Genomic DNA, 23,756 nt, shown 5'->3' with positions numbered 1-23,756 from the left:
CATCTCATGGACAGGGCAAATTTCTATGCAAGGAACAGCATTTTTACCTTGTTTAGACAGAGTTTGGAGAGGGTCAGGGGGTTACGTTTTGAGCTTTATAGCTAGTTTGGGACTTAAAAGTGAGAATTCCAGTTTCTTAGTAGCGTTTGGTATTTAATTATTGTCATTGGTAGCCTGGAAGCATTCTGCAATGTTTTGATTCCTTTAGAGAATCTCCAGATTTCAGAAAATATCAACTTGGGAAATACAGAGAAAAACTATATTAAGTCTAGTCAGGTTCTTTTTTTTATTTTTATTTTTATTTTTATTTTTATTTTTTTATTTTATTAGCTATAAATACTTGACTGTCTGCAGACTTTTTCACCGCTATGCATCTGACACAAGTCGGTTATATTGTTGTACACATTTAAATGGTCTATTACTAGTCTGCTGCCAGGCACTAATAAAAATATATTAACCCTCTGATCAAATTTTATTATTTTTCTCATTTTCTTTGTAGACAGTTTATGGTTCCACGGGATTCTTTAATTCACAGTCATGATACACTGTTAATAGGTTTTAGTATCTTGTCTTCCTGGCTCTGTGCCAAGAAGTTTCAGCTATCCTTTGAATAGCTATTCGTGTGGCAAATAAATAGCAATGTGACTCCTAACATAGCTGTAAATGCAGGGTAATAGGACAAAATTTGTTCACCACATTGCAGTTCTTTATATTAAACTCACCCATGAGAATAAGAAATATATTTGCCAACAAAACATCATTTGTATAAATTTGGTCTTACTCTATTTTAACTCCCTTGAAATTTGCATATTCAATCTGATCTGAAAGAGAAAAGAAAATTATCACTCTGTATGTCACAGAGATGTGAAGTTTAGAGGCATAGATAAGAAGGAGTATTTTGTTTATAACTAATATAATTCAATATATATCAGGGAAAAGAGTCAACAATTCTAAATTCCCATAATTCCAAATTATTGTAATTTAATGCTTCCCAGTATTTGATCTAAAAAGAGACAGGTTATGTTTGTTTTAGGAACAATCCAGCCTTCTACACCCTTTTTCTATTGTTACCTCCATTGTTAGTATAACTTGGCAGGTTAACTGAGAGTCTGGATGTATTCACTCCTTTACAAGGAATTTACTGAATAGCTAGATGATAAGCCCTAATAAGTACCGATATTTTCCCAAAAAAGGTCATAAAGAAAGCCAAGAAATAGTCACAGGTCCTTACCAACTCAGCTATCTCATTCCTTTTCTGGTGTCACAAGATGTGGCAGATACAGGTGCTGCCAGAGTCAATTCATAACTGAATCTATTTTAGGTTCTTTATGGAGGAGATTATTTCTGTGTAGAAATTACAAGTTTCCTGAACTTCTTGAAGGCACAGACTCAGAAGACAAGAACAAGTCTGAGCTGATGTCAGTTCCTAAAAAGAAGTTTTGTTTCTTATGGTTAGCCATTGCCTAGCTTATTTCAAAAGGCTTGGAATGAGGGTGGGAGGGAAGAACTGGAAAAAATGCACTGCAGTCAGAAGTATGTACTCACCTGAGTGGGACTACTACTCACAGCTGACAGTCAAACATTTGGTGAAGTAACTTGCCGATTTGAAGATGTTAATCTTAACCTTCAGCTTTTCTTCTGTGAAACTGTGAAAATACGTTTTAGTTCATACGGATATATGATGTTTCTTTCATTACTGTTTCCAATGTCAAATGGGATTCTTTCAAAAGCCTTGTAGAATCCGACAGTTCTGTTTGAGAATGTTGTTGTCTCTCTATCATAATTTGTATCATTCCAGAGGTGACTTATGCCTGCTTAAATGCAGTCTGAAATATGAAAGGAAGATAGGCCCATTAAATACCAAAGGAAGCAATGTAGCAGCAAATAAACCAATTTTGCTGAACTCATAGTACTCCCTGGTTGTGTTTTTCTTTGTTTGTTTGTGTAAAAAAATAAATAAATCCAAGATCTGAAATTTAATGTCACTGAAGCCATACCTTAAATGTTTTACCCTCCTTTTGATTATGGTATAAGATTATAGATATGCTATTGGCTGAATAGTAGATCCTGTAACTGGCTATGACAATGATAAATGTTACCATATGGTTTTATTAGCCATGTTTTCAAGGCCTGTCATGATGTTGATTTGCAATTGGTAGTGGTATTATTGAAGTACCATGAATAATATAGTGATTTGCAATTGGTAGCAGCATTCTTGATCTAGCATGAATAATGTCTCTGCTTACTTTAAAGCCTTTTTTAGGTTAAGGTGGATCTGAAAAAATAGTATGGTATTATTTTAACACTGTGGTACAACTTGAAAAAAATATATTTTTTTTTGCAGGTTTGGATTGTGTCTTAAAACAGCCTTTAGGGAATGAAACCTTTCAGGTGACTTCTGAAATGACCAGGAAGCAGCAGAGATGCAAGAGTAAAAAAGAGTAGCTTTAAGGGAAGCTGCGGATACAACAGCCCCAGCTTTCAACCTTTTGCAACCAGCAGTAAACAAAACTAATAATGATCCAAACTCTTCCTACTTTTAAGTTCTGTGTCTTTCTATCTTGATATGGTCCTAATGGAGCTTTTTTTTTGTTGTTGTTCTTCACTGTTTTTTCCTCCTGTTCCTGCCTCCTCTCTATTTTAGATACTTTATTTTTTTTTTTTACCACTTTATTTTCTTCTGAATTAGTTGAAGGGAAAAAATAAAAGACAAATAAAAACGCGCAACTGTGTAGTCCCTTTAGCCCTTTTTCATTACATTTCATCTATCCACACCTGACTTCTTTTTGACACATGCCCACAACTGGTTCTCCAGGCACCATGCGTTGTGATGGCTTAGTCCTGCAGTGTTCACCTTTCTCCAAGAGCCATGTGGATTATTCTACTGGTGCAGTAATGTTTGCATAGCAAATGAAGCCAACTAAGCTTATAGCCAGTGAATGTTTTAAAAAAAATAAATTGTCCCCTTTTCTCCAGCTGGACAGTCACAATAAAGCAGGTGATCATTTATCTTTGACTTTGAACTTAAATCAGGAGGGAAGCAACAAGGCTTTGTGGGAAAACCTGATCAAGAAACTGGGCATAACCATACAGATGCAAGACAGCAGGTGTCTGCATGCTATTTAATTATCATATGTAGCAACAACATTTCTGTGATTTTTTTTTTTTGTTGTTGTTGTTGTTGTTCTTTGAAAGCTAATGTTGAAAAATTGGTCTCTTGGTCACTAGGACAAAACACAAAACAAATCAGACTTTCAAAAAGCCAGAATATAGCGGCATTATTTCAAATTTATTGTCACATCATTACATGGAGGGTGCTTTTGCACTGCAGACAAGTCTGAAAAATGGAGCACTCCTAAAGGTGCAGATGCACAGTCACACTAGTGCTCTGTCAAGCATCTGAGATATGCATGACTATGGGATGAGTTTCAGAAGCATAGGCACCACTCAAGTGCCTGGTTCCTGTTGCAGGTTGGCAGTAATTACCAGCTGGCCAAACTGCTAACCTGCCATTAAGATCTGTGCCTTCGTTGTTAATTTTGAATGAAGTCACTAAAAGCAGAGGTTTGTCTGATTAGCTCAGCACCTGAGTCCACTGAGGAGGTTGGTTGGGTCTGCCAGGTAGTATTCTGCTCTTAGCAGTAGTATCAGAGTACTTAATGAACTGCAGTGTCCTAAATGTCATGGGAGAGCACTGCTGTCCAGACTCTTTCCCATCTGCTAACTTGGAAATCAGGTATAGAGAACAACCCACTGCTAGTTGGTCCAGAGGGACTAATTTCTTGTCTAGGGTTCTATAGTTTCAAAAAACATTCTATTTGTGCTGGCCTAATGGATTTGTTAAATAGTCTCTATTACACAGATTTTTAATAGCAAGTTTGCTCTAATAAATTTATGATCAGTTGATGAAAATTAAATGATCAATTTGAGATTGATTTTATTTTGTTAAACAGACTGCTAACAGATAGTTCTGTTTGCTAAACAGAAATTCAGCATATACCTAACACAGGTAGGTATACGATGAATTTCTTAGGCTTTATGCTTTGTTTTCAAATGTATTAATTTTAAATTATTTTTCTACATGGTGGTATCAGAATGATGCTGATGAAGTGATTGATGGAAGTAATAAAATCTGACTGGCTTCTAACCATCAGCAAAACCACAATTTAATCATATAATAGTGAAAAGCTGTTACAACTATGGTAAAAAAATAAAAATAAAAAAATGAAGCAGTGACATTTCAGAATGCATGCTATCATGCTATTACCACTGAAGTTTATTAGATAATTCTGATATTGTTGTGCTGTAAATCATCTTCTCTGTGAAAGTTGTTCAGGGACAGACATAGTCTATGCTGTTTTGAAACAGATATTTACCCCCATAATTACTGTAATTGAAAGCACTACTTAGAGAAGCAGCTTAAGCATAAAGCTGTTGGTTAGTTTTCCAAAGCAAGTGTCATCTTTCTCCTTTGAACCGTGTTTTTTAGAATTAGTGGAAACCTCCTTACCAACACTGAATTAACACACTTGTGCAAAATGCTTGTTCCATACCTTTTTTACTGTGGTCCTGCCTTCAGCAGTAGATATGTTTAAATTGCCTTACGTGTATATGGAAACACAGTAGATAAGGATTTTTTTAATGTACATCTGATATTAGAACACTATGAAATTAAGTGGCTTACAGTGGGTTGTAATCTCTTTTATAGTGCAAGGTTAGCAGCAAATACCCTTTTATTGTAAACACTGACAACAGATTTGAGTTTTCAGGATGCCACCTTGTTGATTCTGTTTGCTTTCACCCTGACTTTTCTGCTGTTGGTAGTTGGCTGTCAGCATGGTTCTACATTGCTGATGGTTTTCAAATCATCTGAGGAAAAAGCATGTTTTGCTTCACTTAGATGTGAGGAATTATAGTATATGCACATTGGCAATGAATTCAAGATATTAAAGTCTGTATGACAAATACAAACCTTTTCGCATGTGCAGAAAGTTACCTGCTGTCAGGTAGGACAGATATGTAAAAAACATTCAAATATGACCAACCTGGCTAAACCATTGACAGAGAATTTAAAGTGTTTTCTGAAATTAAAACCATTGTACTGGATAGCTAGTGAGCTGAGGCGTCCCCAGGTGGACTTGGAAGCATCCAAACCAAATATGAAAAGGAGAGTTAGCTTCCAAAATAAATTATTAAGAGTAGACATTTGTAGTAGACAAAGCCAAATATGTTTTCCCTCTTCTGCTTTTATATCAAGAGATGATGGGAGTTACTTAGTTTATACTGAAAATATTGGAATGTGATAGTCGGGCAGAGTTGTCACACCTGTGTTATGCTTTCCTGGTAGTCTAGACATTCCAGCCTCCGTTCATTCCTGTGGATCTGAATCCATCACCTGTGCTTAATACTTACATCTGTTGAAAAAAGTAAATACTCCTCCAAATGGTGTGTCATGTACATGCTCTTCTAACTTCAAACAGGCCCTTAATTCTCTTGGGTTATATGAAGTATATTGGTGTCAAGATAGAAAGATTACTTACAAGGAACCAGGTGTTCATTCTCTGAGATTATTATTATTATTTTTTTTTTTGTAGACCTACCCTTACCTCTCCTGCTGTTTTAGCTATACTGGAGTGAGGAGGTGTGTATTTGTAAATATGGTACTGCAACCTTTTTGAACATATCTGCAAAAGATGCTATCCAACTTGCTTTAATGAACATCCATTTTTATGTCCTTGCTTGTTGCAATATGGTTTGGAATAGCTGACTTAATTTTCTTCTCTTGAAAATGGATCTTAACATCATCTTCAGAATGATAAATTTATTCTTTGTGTTGGAGACATAGTTACCATAGTCCACTCCTCTTTTCAGTACCTCAGTCATCTGTCATCTTTCTAAAGCTTCAAATCCCTCAAGATAATACAATTCACATTGGATGTGAGAAGAGTGCAGTCTCACTGAGATTGACCTGATCAGGAAAATTCCTTTTTTTCTTCTCCTCCCCTTTCACCCAAAATGACTCCTTCAGGAAACATCCAATTCTTCTGTAGCCCAGTGGATCAAAGTGCTGTATTGTTGGATCTTAATCACATATGAATGGTTCCAGAAGGGATCAGAGCTCTCTTTGTTCATTAGAGGCTTCTAGGCCAAAACCAGTGCCAGCAGCCATAAAGGAAATATATAAACCTCTATTTGGTCATTCAGTGAACCATGTCACTCTAGGCTTGACCTCTACTTCTTTGCACAAACTTCCTCCTGCAGGAAGGTGGCCTAGATCATTCTCCTAAAATATATTAATGCTTGCAATTGTATGGAACGGCTTTTTTTTTTTTTCCCTTCTGTTTGATGTCCCTCTACTAATTTTTCTCCCTACAGTTTCCTGATTCAGAGTATCTCCAGCTGGAAGTACAAACTAGGACTCAAAATGTTCCAGGTTTATCTGTATCAGAAACAGTCATTGCTTATATCACTGCAGTACCACACTGTCTTGCCATTTGTAGTGTTTAAATGAAATAAAATTAATCCCATAAACTGTTAGGTGGGAGATGTGGTGTCACCCTCTTCTTTCCCTTCTGGTTTTGGAAGAGTGCCTGTTGTGAGGTTAGTAGCGTGTAGCCAAGCCCAGTCAACTACAGGAAGACCTGAACAGTAGCTATTTCTACCAGTAAAAAAAAAAAAAAAAAAAAAAAAAGCCTTAAAATATATTTGAATGGGCAATGAGTACTAAAGTATTACTGTTCTCCCACAAAGGATACTTACTACTTGTTTAGAAAGACTCTAAAAACTTTTTGAATCGTGCACCTCCCAAACAATTTTATTATTTCTAGCAGACAGCTCCTGGTTTACTCTCTCTCCCTTATCCTTAATTTTCCATGTAATTATTCACTTGTACTTATTGTTGAGATTGCACAAGTGTGTGATTACAAACAAACTTTAATCTTCTACACACAAGTATGTGCCAATATCAAAGTATAAGACCCCAGGTATTTTTATCTTCCTTTAAAATGAGTTTCTGTTGAACTGGATGCATAAGTATGTCCACTAATTGGGATTGGTGGTAGGAAGGTGAACTTTTTGTGATTTGAAAATTACTTGATCAAGTGTTTTTACTTCTTTATACCCCACCTTTTACTTCTTTATAGCCCTCATGTTGGGGCTGCTTAATGAGGCTAAGCAATACTGGAAATTACAATTAACAAGACATACCTCTGTATTTCTCCTTCAGCTGGATATTTTTGTGCAACCATTTTAATGATAATGTCACTTTTCCTTTCTGTATGATATAAACTGAGATGATCTTCTTGCCTGTAGATTAACATGGGTAGTTAGATGTATCCAGTATAGCTGAAGTGCAATTTTGTGTGTTTCTCATACTTTTGTATCAAGCATGTGTGAAGTGCATAATTTATATTAAACTTACTATCATCTCTGGTAGTAGTGAAAATAACATAGAGAATGAGAAGATCGCATGCTAACCTTTGATATAAATGGAATACACAAATCCTACTGGAAACATTAAGGTGTTGCATGTGTTTTGTGTAATATAAGCAGAAGTGCTCTTGCTTCCCCAATAAAAGCTGTAGATACAATTAGACCCCTAACCTCTGGAGTTTTTGGTAGGATCCAGTTGTACTTGTTTGTCCTGCATTTGCCTTTAATCTAAACACAGTTGATACCTTATTTTTATTGGTAGCCTGTTAATGCATAGTAATTCTTTTCAAGGGATCAAATGAGCCATTTTTCATTTCCTGAGATGAATGTCCCTGTTTCACCTTGATTTTCTGACCATTGTCAGCTCAAGTCAGCTTTCAGATTTCTAGCTGGTAAATACCAGTCTGATATATTAGCAGTTGGATTAGTTTGTTGGTGTTTTTTTGTTTGTTTTTCCCTTCCCTTCCCTTCCCTTCCCTTCCCTTCCCTTCCCTTCCCTTCCCTTCCCTTCCCTTCCCTTCCCTTCCCTTCCCTTCCCTTCCCTTCCCTTCCCTTCCCTTCCCTTCCCTTCCCTTCCCTTCCCTTCCCTTCCCTTCCCTTCCCTTCCCTTCCCTTCCCTTCCCTTCCCTTCCCTTCCCTTCCCTTCCCTTCCCTTCCCTTCCCTTCCCTTCCCTTCCCTTCCCTTCCCATAAAATCATTTTTACTGTAATGCTTCCGACATCCATAGAAGCAGGATATCTTGTTTCATGTAAGCCATCTGAAACCATTTTATGAGGTTGATGTCTTCACACCTCTCTTTATTTCCCCTCTCGAATTCCTTCCACACTGCCTGTGGTCTGACTGACATGTTGATGACACTGTCCTTTCTATTAATCTGTCTACAACTGGTCTTATAAAACAGCATGGCTGGTGGCACTCTTCACTGAATATTGAGTAAACTTCTGTATGATTTGCAAATACTTTATTCAGTCTGAGAATTTGATTCTTCTCCAAAACTGCTGTTCAGTAGGCAGCATAGTATCTTTTCCAGTTTTTCTGGGCCAATGTATAAAACACTACATTTGTTGTATTGATTTTTAAAAAACTATTCTTACGAATTTATCTCATAACAAGGTCATTTCTTGTTTTGAGAGGACAATTGGAAATGTTCCATTAACAAGATTTTAAATTTTAACTAGTACCAAGTAGACTTTCCTTTTTGGTTTTAAGTAACTAAGCATCTGTGAACTATTAGCAACATACCATTGGCACATTAATTCATAATAAACCAATAGTAACATTTTTTTGTTTATGGAAGCAAACATAAGACATTACTTTGTGAACTCTAATCTGTTCAGTAACCCTGGCTTGCTATGTCTGTATTTATGTGGCCATGCTAAATATTCAGATCTAAAATGTTATTGAAAAACATATTGTTAACAGTGGTTGTTTGTTTGTTTTATATATATATTTCATATATGTATATATAAATTATGTATATATTTATATGTACATATATATATACAGGAACTTCTTGCAATGGTTTCTTCTTTTTCCTTGAAATCTGGATCACTGAAAAGTTAAGCAACTGAGTGCTTGAGCTGGAGATTGAGGAATATTCAGTGGTGTGTTGCTAGTTATCCACTGTTCATGCCACCTGCTGCCTAAAAGGCATAACAGAATTGTAATACTAAAACAAGTTGTAAAGCCACTATATAGTACTACTTTCAGAAAAGTAGCAATTCAGATGTATTTTTGGTGCTTATAACTGAAAGATGTTCTATCTGTTGTGGTACTTTGGAGCTGCACTGGCTGTGGTGGGATAACACTAGATACTGTACCATACATCTTAGCATTGAAATGGCAGAATAGTTTAATTGTATTAAACCTTTCAATTACCTCCCTACAAATGACTATTTGTTCTTGATGAGTTTCTCATTCAAGTAACACTCGACCTCATAAAAGAGTAAACTCTTACTATAACATATGCTTTATAATGCTAGATTTTTTTTTCCCATTTTCAGTTCACACAGTTAACTTGTATCAAGTTTAAAAATAATGCTTTAAAAGAATCAATTTCATGGTGAATGCTTCTAGTCAAACAAGTCATTTAAACAACATCTTACTCGTGTGTAGCAGACCGTTTTACAAGTAACTGAGAGTTTTACAAGCCTGTGTTTCAGACGGGATAATTGGTTGTTTCTTATATGTGAGTTTAGGATTTAAATTCATTAACTTAAATATACAGAACCTTTCTCGGTATGGAAGTGCTTCGCTACATTCCTTTTAGCTTTATTCATATTAATACTTCATTATTAGGAAGTGGTGAAATGGAGCAAATTTCAAGTACATTCTCAAAAAGCCAGTAATGCATTATGAGCCTTTGCATTGCCACTGGTGGTCAGCAATCATCATATGGTGATATCTAATGTAAAGGAAACTCAGTTAGTAATTGCAAACATGCAGGATTGAGACTTTCAGTGAGCACCAACACAACCAAATTTAAAGAAGTGATTATACCTTCATTATACCACAGTTTTGAATAGGTAAGGTATTTGGTCAGGGGAATGGAAAGGAGGGTGCTTAGAAAAATCTGTTGCTTGAAAATATTTTAATCAACTGGCATTAATCTTCCCATCTGCTTAAAAATTTATGTCATCCATATAGTTGCTTTATACAATTTTGTTTACAGTGAGAAGCTTACCCAAGGTGTAATGCTAGGACCTGTTGAAAAAAATGGACATCGAATTCAGCGGCAGAGGGAAGAAGCTGACTTGTCAGCCCTCAGAATCCATGCTTTCCTCTTCTTTTCCCACTCTGCTGGAATTATTTGACATGTGCCTGCTTTTTTTTTTTTTTTTTTTTTTTTTTTTGTCTTTTATATTGTCATGAATATTGAGGCATCACCATAACATAATCTTCCGGCCTTCAGATGCTTTTCTTTGGAAGAAACTTGCCTGTTCAGTGACACTATAGAGGAAACTTTATAGTCACAGACATACAAGGGCAATCCTTAATTCACTTCATCACAGTAACAATAACTTTATTGATCCCATGTTAAGTATCATCAATATTATTATCATTAGCCATCATTCAAGAAGGCCATAACTTTTATATACATGTATGTTGTGCCTTCCCTAGAATTTGGGCATTCATTGGAGAACAATGTAGTTTCTTTGGGTATGTTTTTTTGTTGCTGCTTTGTTTGTTTTTAATGTAAAGGTTGATACTCTGCCTGAGATAAATGTATCTTTATTTTATGTATATGAAAATCTTGATCTACTGCCTATTAATTCTTCTTTTTCCTTGAAGTGTGTGTCAGGATAAGGTAGGGCAAGTGGTGTCTTGATACACTTTGTGAGGAATATTCATTACTCTTTTTCTTGTCCCTTCCCATGGGACCTTTTTTACTAATAGACTTCTCAAACAGGTAGAGCTCCCTACTACAACCTACTGCAATGGAAAGAGAGATAACCTGTCACCGTAAAGTTTGAAAGCCAGAAGGAAGCTGGAGACCCTTACGGTTCTTCAGCATCTCCAGTCACTAGTGGCGTCCCCCAGGGCTCGGTGCTGGGGCCAGTCCTCTTTAATATCTTCATCGATGATCTGGACGAGGGCATCGAGTGCACCCTCAGTAAGTTCGCAGATTACACCAAGTTAGGTGCGTGTGTCGATCTGCTTGAGGGTAGGAAAGCTCTGCAGGAGGATCTGGATAGGCTGCACCAATGGGCTGAGGTCAACTGCATGAAGTTCAACAAGGCCAAGTGCTGGGTCCTGCACCTGGGGTGCAATAACCCCAAGCAGAGCTACAGGCTGGGAGAGGAATGGTTGGAGAGCGGCCAGGCAGAGAAGGACCTGGGAGTGATGGTGGATAGTCGGCTGAATATGAGCCAGCAGTGTGCTCAGGTGGCCAAGAAGGCCAACGGCATCCTGGCTTGTATCAGGAACAGTGTGGCCAGCAGGGCTAGGGAGGTGATCGTCCCCCTGTACTCGGCTCTGGTGAGGCTGCACCTCGAGTACTGTGTTCAGTTTTGGGCCCCTCGCTACAAGAAGGACATTGAGGTGCTTGAGCGGGTACAGAGAAGGGCAATGAAGCTGGTGAGGGGCCTGGAGAACAAGTCCTACGAGGAGCGGCTGAGGGAGCTGGGCTTGTTCAGCCTGGAGAAGAGGAGGCTCAGGGGCGACCTTATCGCTCTCTATAGGTACCTCAAGGGAGGCTGTAGCGAGGTGGGGGTTAGTCTGTTCTCCCACGTGCCTGGTGACAGGACGAGGGGGAATGGGCTTAAGTTGCGCCAGGGGAGTTTTAGGTTAGATGTTAGGAGGATATTCTTCACTGAAAGGGTTGTGAGGCATTGGAACAGGCTGCCCAGGGAAGTGGTGGAGTCACCATCCCTGGAAGTCTTCAAAAGACGTTTAGATGTAGAGCTTAGGGATATGGTTTAGTGGGGACTGTTAGCGTTAGGTCAGAGGTTGGACTCGATGATCTTGAGGTCTCTTCCAACCTAGAAATTCTGTGATTCTGTGATCTCTTTGAAAATTCACTCATTTTCTCAAATGCTTTTGGCCATCCTTAGCTTTTCCAGTATCATCTGCAGACCTCCACAGTTGCTCAGTGTTATTGCCTCCCAACGCTGCAAACAGCTCCATTATATGGTTAAGAAAATCCTCTCTCAGTGTAAAGTGCTCCCTTTTTGTCCTATCTGTAATTCTTTGTGTACTTACTAACGTTTTAGAGGTAGTCATGAATTGGTTGTGTGTTCTCTATATCCCTGTGTACAGGTCTGTTTCTGAATCGAATCATGTAATCTCACTCTTTATATCCCTGTGCTTTATGCAGCGATCTGAAAGCTGCAAAAGGCTTTACTTGAGCAAGGCATGAAGTCAGGGCTTGAGGGGTTTTGCCATAATTCTAAATGGAGAATCATTTAATATCAAGAAATGGAGATGAGTCTGGAGCAGCTGGAATACCTGGTTTAGAGCAGTGGCTTCATTCCAAAATGGATTTATTTTGCATTTTCTGCTTTTGGACCAGAAATGGTTAGATGCAGGTAGTTAAAAGCATGTTAAAACACATGGCACTGTGCAGACTGCATAATAAACACTCTCACCAGCAAAGGACCTGAAAGGAGCTTGGAACCATTCTGCATTTATCCAGTCTGCTCTATAACTCAAAAGGAACAAGTGAAATAGGCAGGACCACTGTCTGAGCCTATATGCACGAGCATATATTGTAGAACCACAACTACTGCTGAATAAATGGTTTTCCTTTGTGTTCCCACTGGTTGTTGGCTTGGAATGGTTTCAGCAGTGTGAATGTGGGGAACCAACCACAAAGCCCTTAGAAACTCTGTTCTTTGCTGTTGGTACAAGAATACATGTCCATACAGTGTTTTGGTGCTTTGCAGACGTGGGCACAGAATACAGATGTTATTTATTCAAGTATTAGATGTATATACATGTTCAGGCAGACGCAGATGAATCATCACATATGTATCTCTCCAGAAAATACTGTTTAACTGTTATCTGAACAGAAAACATGCCATTTGCAGAGGGGATGTCATAATAAGGATTGATCGTTGGACTTCTGATTATTCTAAAGGTTTTTTTGACATTCAGTGACACAGGTAAACTTTTTCTTTGGGCGGAGGGAGGGCGTAAAAACTCAGTACTTGTGTACCTGTGGCTCAGGTTATGTTACTACTTGAAGCCACAGTCTGTATTTAAAACTAGTATATTCTGCTGCTGAAATCAGCATGCTCTGTTGTTAGTGTTATAGTCTGAAGTGAACCATGAATATCTACAGTCTATTCAAAACAAAATTAAACTAAATATATAAAAACTGTGAAAGGCTAACATATGTAGTTAAAGGTCTTGAGTGTTGAATTTCTACTAGCTATTTGAGTTTCTTCAGTTATTTAACTGACGATGTAATAAAGCTGTGAAGTTAGAGGGGAGATGAGTTGTGATATAGTAAAAGCTTTTAATATGTTTCTTTTAAAATTATCTTTGGATATGTTCTGTGTTTTTTAACAGAGTTCTGACGTGTTCTCGACTTAAACCAATTATTCTGAATTTTAATTGATCTTAAATGCAATTAGTTATTTTAGAATATCTTAAGAATGTGTTAGGATATGCTAAGAGTACACTTGTATAGAAAAATCTTAGTCACTGTGTAATATGTGGGAAAAAAAAAAAAGTGATATTTAGATGTCCTCCAAAGATCTGACTTTAGCCAGGGCTAATTTACAGCCTTACTCTTTAAGATTTTTATATTCTAACACTTTAACTGAGACTTCTTGGTGAAAAAAAGACCTGATGCTTCATCTTCATTAATACTAGGCATTGTACAAGCACATAGCTCCCAGCATCTGCTGCAACCCAAAGAACCCAGTGGGTAGGTGAGGAAGTAATAGGATCAGTGACCTACAGGATTAGTTGTGAGGCAAAAACATACAGTCCAATACAAAGAAGTTACAGGTTAATAGTGTATCTGAAAAACTGGTACTTAGTGTCCTCTTCTCTCCTCATTAAGTCTTTGCAATAAATTAAATAATTTAAGCTGTAGATATTAAAGTAAAATGTTCTACTGTGCTTTCATTACACTTTTTTTTTTTTTTTTTTTTTTTTTACAGTCCTTTCTTCTCTGTTCTCATCGTTTCACTCATCACTGAAGAACGGATGTTGTGGTTTGGGGTTGGATGTAGTGCACCCCATTCTTGGTTGCAATTACAGCATTGTTTGTATGAATCTTCATCTAGAGGTCTGGTTTTCTTGACAGAGATGTGCTGTTCCCATTCTCATGTTATCTGTTTGTCTTCCAGTTGTAGAAAAAGTAGAGGCTTAGATAAACAGAATATGTTGGGTGAATAAAATATGGAAGGCCACAGTATGGGTGTATCTTTTTGGCATTTACCTAATTATTTTTATTCCTTTTGAACAAATTAGTGGAATGTAACCAAAGAAATCTAATAAGCTGTTCTGTGTTGTTTCATGTTAAAGAATTGCATGCAAAGATGCAGATGTTGGTAGCTTCTTAAAGCCTATCTTTGCTTTCATCCAAACAAAGTTTCTCATGCATACCTCAGTAGTGCCTTTGCATCCTCAGCAGTTTTCTGTCCTCATTCTCATCTGCTCTATTGTCACCAACCCATCATACCACAATTGTATGCATCTGTATAAGAAACACCTACATATTTAAAAATAATCTGCCACTCTCTACATCCTGATAGGTTACACAATATTTTATATGATTTTTTTTTTTTGTTGTTCAGTAAGCACCACTGTATTCTTCTTCCAGCATTCAAGCTCACTCCCCTTTCCTTGTCTCACACTTGCATTTGCCAGTACTGTATGCTCTGTTTGGAACAACATGTCTGTGCTGATTTGCCAGGCATCATATTTCTTCATTCAGAACAGTTAGGAATCTTTTTTAAAATACATTTCTTTAAGCAATTGTTTGCAATCTGAAAAGGGTAGTGTCTTGTGGACACTAAATATAACAAGGATGGAAAAAAGCATCTGTTCCACAAGCCACTGTGTAAATTATTTTGTGGAATATGTGTAGAAGTGACTGTATTCCTCTTTGTAAAGACTTAGAAGCCAAAATATCAGCCATGTCTATTAAAAAGCTAAGTACAAGGTGCACTTGGAAGTGTTTCTATTTTGCAAAAAATACTATTTTGTAAAACCAAAATACTACTACTACTACTACTAATAATAATAATAAAGGGACGGGGGGAAGGGGGATTGGAAAGCTGTACAAATTAGAAATACTAATTTTTAAAGCATCTTCTACTACCTATGGGGATTTGAACAAAAAGTCTTCTGGTGGTTTTGAAATCAAATCTAGAGAAATTGCTTGTCTTGCCATCACACAGACATGCTAAAGAAGCCAATCTTGGGTTTTCTTGTGTTCTAGCTTCAGCAGGTCATACTTTAAAAACATAAAAACAAACAAATAAATAAATAAATAAAACACATTAAAAAAAAAAAAAAGACAGTTGCAGAGTGCTGGTTATCATAATACACATTTAATTGATTCATTGCACATTTTTGACATTGTACTTAGAGACTTTGGATCCAGTGGCACATACAGCTCAGCTGGCAATAAGATATTTAACTTCAAAGAACTAGAATTTAAGAGCATTTTGATGGCTGATAGTGTTGTTTAATGTCAAACTGGCATTCCTAGAAAAATAACCCCATGCACAGGTTGCTGAGCAGGTCTGTTTTAGATCCCAGCAGCATCACCACCCCTTCCCATCAGCTGAGGCACTTTCATTCCCATCCCCACTGGGTTAGAGGTGCTCCATATGGAGCCCATAAAGATGAGCTACAGGTGTTTTATGAGGAGTGCTCACTGGACACGGGTGCATTACACGGATCCTTCTAGATGTGGATGAGGTCACTATTCTGAAGAAGCATACAGCCAGGCACACATGAAGTATCATTACATGAGGATATGAAGTGTCTCTATAGAAAGAATAAACATTATGAAACTTCTGCTGACAGTTGTGCAGGTTCAAGGAGCTGTTCTGGTCAGACAAGGGGTTGTTGTTTGCCAAATGAGGTGTCAGATAAAAAGGTTACTAGCAGATTTTTAGGGAAAAGCATGCAAGTGTTCACTTGTACAATGCTGGATTGAGCTGGTTGATTTAAGACAAAGTGGCTTAAGATCCTTCTACCCACTCTTATAAATCACCGTATTCACAACAGGATCAGCAGAAAAGCATGTGTGGCTGCTCAAGAGGCTGTGCAGTTGCAGTCCAGCACACTAACATAAACTAGAGTGGATTTCAATTTACTTTTTAGCATCGGTGGTGATTTAAGCAACAGGTTGCACTCTATGGTTAGGAGGTCAACATTTGTGGTTTCTATTTAATTTGCCAGAATTTCCTTTCTTTTGTTTTCTGTTTTCCTTCTTTAGACATGACTTCTTTTACCTCTAATACCATCCTTTTCCTTATTGCAACTGTTGAAAGCTTTTTTTATTTCTTTTAAAGTCTTCTGTAGTGATATAAATATACCCTGAGCCTCTAATTATGGTATTTTTTTTTCTGTGCCACCTGCAAGCATTTACCTTTTTAGCTGCACAGTTAATTTTCTTTAAGTTACTTATTTTATGTAGTTTCCCTTTTTAAAACTTAATGCTATGTGATGGGCTTTTTTGGCCTTTTCTCTTCTCCAAAGGTATTGCATTTGAACCTGTTTGGTCACTGTTACAGGCTGCTCTTGTGTTGTTCGTGGACTCAGCTCTCAAAATTACCTCTCTCTTGTGGGTTTTCTAAACAGTTGCTCTAAAAGGCAGGCTTTTGTGATGTCTGAAAATGTAACCTCAGCATCACAGCCCAATGAAATATTTACAGTGTCAATATGGGGAGCTCCAATGTCCTACTACTGCTGCAATTCTTGTCCATGCAGATTTGAGATGAATGAACCATTCCTTGTAGCTGATATATGGATTCAGCAAGTTAGGTAATTTTAGTTTAATTCATACCTCCACCAGTTGTAGGAGTGCTTGCTTAATCCTGTAAAAGTCTTTGAAAAATTCAGACTAGTGGGGTCACTGACATAACTCTGCAGCTTTTGATTAGTTATAATGTACACACATTATTACAATTCATTATTCTCAGTACAATTGTTCAATAAAGCAGCAATGGATGAAAAAAAATATATATATCATTAAATTCTCCAAATACGGCCTGGTAAGTGACTGGCTGCATCTTGCATTAGTTTACAACAGATTAGAGTGGAAGGCTTTTTGTACTGATGAACTTCAGAATTAAAGCTGGGAATTCAGACAAAAAATAATGCTTTCAAGCAGCTTTTTTCATCTCCAGTAATAGATACAATTGACTCTATATTCATATATTCATACGGTATCGAAGTTTCCCTGGATGTCTTGTGTAGTGAACTGACTAGATGAGGTTCAGTAATAGAACATATAAAAGCTTTCAGCAGGGACTGGTTAGGCAGCTTACGTAGATCAATTTAGTAACATCAGTTCCACGCTGCTGTGCTAATTTACCCCAGCTGAGGTTCTGGGCATCAATCCTTTTATTGTGTCTTGACTTTTCCAGCACATAGGTTAAGCAACATTTGATAACCATATGCTTAGCGTATTGTGCCAGCAGAATAGGACTTAGAAGGTGGAGTGTGGGAAGAGTGGGAATAATTGCAAACGTGTATTGTTAGATTTTATTGACTTCAGTATGTGGCATAAATACAATGTCAGCTTCTCTATAAAACAAGGCCCCATGTGGAGTCAAGACACACAGTGAAATCCTGTAAAATAGTAGTAAAGGAGTCTTGAAATGATGTGGATTTAATTGATTGTATTTTCTTCTAAGGTTATGTCTTAAAAAATTAGCAGTCCCAAAGTAAACACTTAAAAATGCAAAGCCAGTATGTAAATGCATGTCTGATGTGTCAGACATCTGAAGCGTGTCTGAGTCTTAATGTTTTGTTTCGGCATCCATGAGTAGGCAGAAAGCTTTTCATCAGTTATGCAAGAGAGCAAGACAAAAAGCTTCTCTTAATAACTGCCCCCTTTTGTACTTGTGCTCTTGGAGGAGCTGTAAAATAGTTGCTGCTGCTTATCTGGTTATGCAGGGGCTACTGAGATGAGTAGTCAGAGAATTTTAACTTCCTTTGGACATTTTGATGATTAGCATGCATCCTCCTAGGAAATCTGGTATGGAACAAGTGTGAATGATAGCCATCCAGGCAGAAAGCAGCTACAGAGAGAGGACCAAAAGAAAAGTGGATTGAGAGCTAAGAGCGTGCCAGTGGAAAACTCAACAGTGTAAACAGTGTCAGGCATCCGATTGTGCTGGTCTATTTTTGTGTAGTTTTATCTCTTACATGTAACAAAGGGTTCCTTTTCAAGTCTGAAAACAACTTGTTTTTAGAACTGAATGACATCTTCCGAGTGGGGGGAGAAATTGCAGTACATTGCAGGGAAAAATATTTGTGCCTGCAAACTTCTTCCTGGGAGTTTCAAAATAATAGAGCCTGTTTGCAGAGCTCTGGGCTTTAGTAAAAGTTTAAAGGAGGAAATACAGTAACATACCACAAAATGTCCCTTGGCTTGTGGAAGATCCTTCTGTGCTACTTTCTGGTTTTGTTACTATTTGTAAGCTGATTGGTGTTATTTTTCTGTATTTCCATTAGGGACAAGTCACCTAGCAAATCCTTTGTCTCTGTAGGTATGAAAAAAATAGGTGTTACTCATGAATACCAGCAGTTTTGCCTTCATGCCATTATCAAAACTTCTCATTTCAAAAGCCACCACTTACTAAGCATTTTAATTTCATATCTGTTAATGCAGAGACTCTGAACTGATTCTAAGGGGTGGAAAATGATGACAGCACATCACTGATTTTGTTATATCTTAATTACACACCAAGAATTTGTAAAAAAAATAAATAAATAGATTTTAGTCAACAGTGGGCATCCAAATCAAAAATGTCTCTTCAAAAATTGTTGTACTAAATCAGTTCCTGCTGTTTTACTACTGCAATAGAAATTATATCTTGGAGTCTGCAGGCATGGAAATATAGCTTGGAGTCATTGTGTTTTTGTTGGCTAGAAGCTGCCTTGGTAAGCAGTGTTGTATTTGCTCATGAACACACAAGATTCAGTGCAAGTCTGCTTACTGCCATCATTTCCTTTTGTATGCATTCCTAGATGCTTTAATGCTTTTAAACCCAAGTGCTGTCATTAAAATGTAATTACCTTTTCCTCATCATTTCCTCACGTGGCACAGCCTTAATTCAAGAGGATATGTAAATAAGATTGTGGACAGACTTCATTAAGCTCAAGGGACTGATGGCAATAGTCTTCCAGTAGAGGGGGTGTGGTGGACATCCTCCAGGTTATGGGTCTGAAACATCTCAAGTTACTCAGCCATATTTGTCAGCTTAACACCAGCAGGCTGCTGCATCAGCTAGCCGCGCTGACACCTTGCTTTGTTATGTTTCTGTGCCACTTCTACTTTCCCCCCTTGTTTAGCAGTCAAAGTGGCTGTTAGTGAGAGAGGCAAGAGAGCTTTCTTATCCTGCTCCTTCGGTACTTTAATGGGGGTAAATTCAGTTTGGTGTCACTTCACCTGCAGGAAGCATTGCAGTATATCCCTTATAGAGATTAATATCTGTATTCTGATCACATGTAACCATGCTAACGTATCAGTTATTAATATGGCACTATGACAGCAATGCCAAAAAGTTGGTGTTAAAATACTGGTTGTTGCAGACAGGTGTTTGTTTTTTGTTTTTTGTTTTTTTTTTTAAATGTTTGATGTGAACTAAATGTCTATTACTGTGCTTTATTTTCTACATGTTTGCAGGTTGTTACTGATACAATTTTGCTTTGTTAGAAATAGATTTTTAAAGTTTTCACCTATATCTTATCTGGGAGAAGCAGAAGTTCTGCTTTCAAAACCAGATCACTCTTTCTGATTATTTTTTTTTTTATGAGAAGCTCTGCTCTAAAATCTATACTAGAAAATGAGAAACCTTCCTGACACATTGTCACAGTTGAATTCTGATTTATGTGAGTTGATACAACCACACTCAATTTTTTTCTGTTAAAATACATTATTAGATAAATAAAACTGTTGTGTAGACACTATACAGAGCTGTATAGAGATGTTGCAGGGTTTTATTCCCCTGCACTCAGAGCTTCTCACAGTTTGGCTCCAGTTGCCTGTCTAGGGCCTCAACTGCCTACTAGAATACAAGTAACTGTTCCTATTGTTGTGCATACTTGTGGCTCAGTCTGTGATAGAAGAGAATTAAGAATATTTGGCAAGAATTATACAGAACAAGAATGTGCAAACTAAGTCAGGACTAAATATTTCTGGTGGTGTGTTGACAATAGCAAGTACTGATAGATATGATTTTGGATTTAAAATCTCTATTTTGACAAGTCAGAAATGAGTAGACTTTAGTATCAAATACTATTAAAGGCTGAAGAGAACAGCTTAAGGTTAATATATTGACCAACATGACCTTCAAGCTGCTGTCTTTTTCTAACAGGCATTAATAGGATCAAAAATATGTTTCGATACACTACTTGCTGATTTGAAAAGTGAGTAGAGAATACTACTAAATTCAAATTTTTTATTTGACAGTCTTCCTGTGGGTCTGTGTTTCTAACTTGATAGTCAGTGTAATTAGTGTCAGTAACAACAGGTCTTTCCAAGAATCTGCACCTTCCTCAGTATATTTTTTCAAGGCTTATTATGACCCTAAAACCTGCCATTCTATATTGCATCTTTAGCTGCCTCCTTGATGCATGGTTGCTGCAGAAATAAAAATTGAATTCATTTAATTTAAAGCCTTCCTTCTTTATAGGCATTATTATGTATTGTTAGTAAGCAGCTGAAGGCTGATAGAATGTGCTGGATTTTGAATGAAGACCATCACAAAAAAACATCGTGTCCCACGTTTATTATTATTATTCTAATCACATTAGTATGCTACTGGTCCATGATGAAGATGTTGAAATTAAATGTTGAATTTTTAAAAACTGATTTTGGAAGAATTGTTATTTTTCTGTAAGTCATTAAGAAACACTCTTTAGCTTATCTTGAATACAGTGTTTAAATTTTGTATATTTTTAACAGTTCGTTTGTGTTGTTATAATAATTTGATTTAAGAAAAAAAACACTGCATTTTAAGTGTTTACTAATAATATTCTGACAGAACCTACAGCTTTAGCATTAAAGGTTGAATGTTAACTAGAATTTCTTTATGTTATGTTGGCTGTTTGGACACTTACTTCATGTGCTTTGCTCTTTGCCTTAAGTACATATAATTCTTCCCCAGACCTCCCATGCTGATAAGTGTATGGGTGGAACGGTAGCTTCCAAGCAGGTCATTCACCCCTAAAGAAAACACTTTCAGGTCACAACATATAACCTGTATTATAAGAACAGCTGTGGGTACAATTCTAAAAATTAGTGTCCTGATTTTTACATTTTTTTCCTGATGGTTTTTGAATTTATTTATTTATTTATTTATTTATTTTTAGTTGAGAGGGAAAATCAGTTTTCATAGTATTAATACATTTGTCTCGCTCTCTTTTTTTTCTTTTTTTTTTTTTTTTTTTCTCTTCATAGATCAAAAAATACTTTGAACTTGAGCCACTTGCACGGGGAAAACGCTGGATTCTTAAACCCTGCTCCTTGGATGATATGGAGGCAGTAAAAGACAGCTTCTCCCTTCTAATAAACTTGTTGGAGGAGAGAGACTTCGAACCTTCAAGAATGTGAAACGCAAGAGAGAAGAGTGGTTCTCCAGGCATCACTGTACCTGTTCATTCTGCTCACAGCTTAATTATGGTGTGGCATCAAGGCAATGCTGTGATATGTTGTTCATACATAGTTAGTGCAGAATGTCCTTTTATTAAAATAAATACTCTGTGAACCAGGTACATGACTATTTCCAGTAAAGTTGTCTACACTACTGAAATAGGAAGTTCCTCTTTGTTTACCACTAGTTCTGCACAGTGCTTGTTGCTTTCTTGCATTGCCATCATCTTTGACAGGAAATTTTGCACGCACAAGGATAACATAGTCTATAAATGAGGAATTCTACCTGCTACTTATTTTTTAAAAATAACTCATGTCTTAAAGATTTGTGAGACTAATTTGTATTAGCTTGTTTACTGACACCGCATTCTGGAAAGCACAGCCAATGAAAACCTAAATATGATACTTTAAAGCAAGTAGTTTCATGTTAATGCAAAGGTTATTCTGAAGTTTTACTAAATGAAAACACAATCGACATGTTAGTTGATTCCTCCCCTAAAGTCACTGCATAACCTTGTCTAGGGCAGAAACATTATTTTGCTGGAAAGAAAAATAAAAGAAAGAGAAATTCTCCCTGAAAGAGAAATTTGCACACAGATGTGTGCGGGTAACAGTATTTGAGAAGAATAGGTGACATAAAAATGTTGGCCTAAGTAACCATATTCTTAGAAAATATACAGAAGTTGGGTAAAGTAATAATTCTTACTGAAAGTATTTTTTGATCAGAGAAGCAAAACAAATGTCTGTTAGTTCAGCTTTGGAGACTTTACTACTAGTTAGAATTGTAACTGATTTTAAATAAGGATTGCTTCCTTTATCACTCATTCATAGAGTGCTACTGTTATCAAAACAGTGCCAAGAAGGCATCTATACCAAAATGAAGGGCCTTCCAGTGTTTGTACTATAAGCTTCTCTTTTCAAGGGATTATAACTTGTTCTTTCAAACTTCCTCTGGGCTGCATGTTACTTAGAAGACAAAAAAGTATTCATTGGAAACAACATTTGTAATACATTTGGAAATATCCCATTTGGTTCCAGTAACATAGTGCATATTTCCTCTTTCCAAGTTTTCCCCATTGTGGGTTTGCAGTTTTTTTGGCTGACTTTTGTTGACTTTTAAAACCTTATAAACTGATTTTATCTGTTAAAGAAACATGCCAGGTTGCTGGTTCACCATGAAGTCAGTCACAACAGGGTATGTGCAGATCAGTCACTTGACTGGTGCACACCTTGAAGGTTGTGCCTTGTGCATGAGTGTCTGCAAACATAAACTGTAGTAATGTATCAGTGGTTCCTCATCAATTCTGCCTATGTTTTGAAACTCTTAGCTCCTTTTTCAGGGCTTTAAGCACCATATCTTTCCACTCTGAGCATTTATTTTTTAAGTTTAAAGTTTATTGTAGTTTTTCACTAGCTTATTTGAGAATGAGAAAATAGCAAGGATCAGTTTTAAGGCTTATAAAAGCCATTTCTCCATTGCAGTTATACCCTTTGTTAAACAAAATGTTTTTACAGTTTTTGTTTACTTTTCTATTTCCATGGATTTCTTGCATTGCTCCTTCAGAACTGTTTCTACTCAAATGCATGGCCTAAAGATCACTGTTTTAACTCACTTCCTATTATCAGAAAGAAGCTGGGAAAACTGGTAAGCTACTTGTTTAATGTTGTGACAGGATAGGCAGAAAGCTTTGCTCAGAAGTCTGAAGGACACTTTGCATTGTTTTTCATGCCAGGTCAATCGTCTCACTCCTCATACTCTTGGAAAAACCCAAGAACTGGAACTGTTCATTTCAAAATATAAAGGGGATCACAATGACGGTGCCAGTTCTCTCTCCCCATTGAAGTGACCCAGTTGCCCATTAGTTTCTTGTGTGTAGGCAACGGAGTCTCCTTTCCCTGAATTTGTAGAGGAGTGAGATCTGACGTGCAGCTCCACTCTCTCTCTTAGCTTATGTGAGTTTAGAGGTTACAGAGTCCCCAGATTTCCACAAGGTCTCCAGATTTCTCTCCTGGTTAGGCACAATGAAAAATA

The 23,756-nt window shown here is 37.0% G+C and overlaps 1 protein-coding gene across 7 annotated transcripts in view; it reads left to right on the top strand.

Moving 5' to 3' along the window:
* Positions 1 to 23,409, top strand: part of ARL15 (ARF like GTPase 15) — a 216,288-nt gene extending 192,879 nt beyond the window's left edge. Inside the window, exons 7-8 of one of the 7 annotated variants that reach the window (XR_014319323.1) lie at positions 14,043 to 14,170; positions 21,533 to 21,637. Coding sequence is in view for 3 of the 7 variants with exons in the window: in XM_082782863.1 (XP_082638989.1) it covers positions 21,533 to 21,685 (153 nt within the window). In the remaining 4 variants the exon portion in view is untranslated. Of the gene's footprint in view, positions 1 to 2,344; positions 2,714 to 14,042; positions 14,174 to 20,447; positions 20,500 to 21,532 lie in introns of those variants that run through there. The other 6 variants (XM_082782865.1, XR_014319324.1, XM_082782863.1 and 3 more) reach the window with 6 other exon arrangements.
* Positions 23,410 to 23,756: the final 347 nt, after the last annotated feature.

Source organism: Aythya marila (genome assembly GCF_965140915.1).
Source record: "Aythya marila genome assembly, chromosome: Z".
Taxonomy (NCBI): Eukaryota; Metazoa; Chordata; class Aves; order Anseriformes; family Anatidae; genus Aythya; species Aythya marila.
Note: the sequence above shows the minus strand (reverse complement) of the source record. Positions and strands in the feature narration are given on the sequence as shown.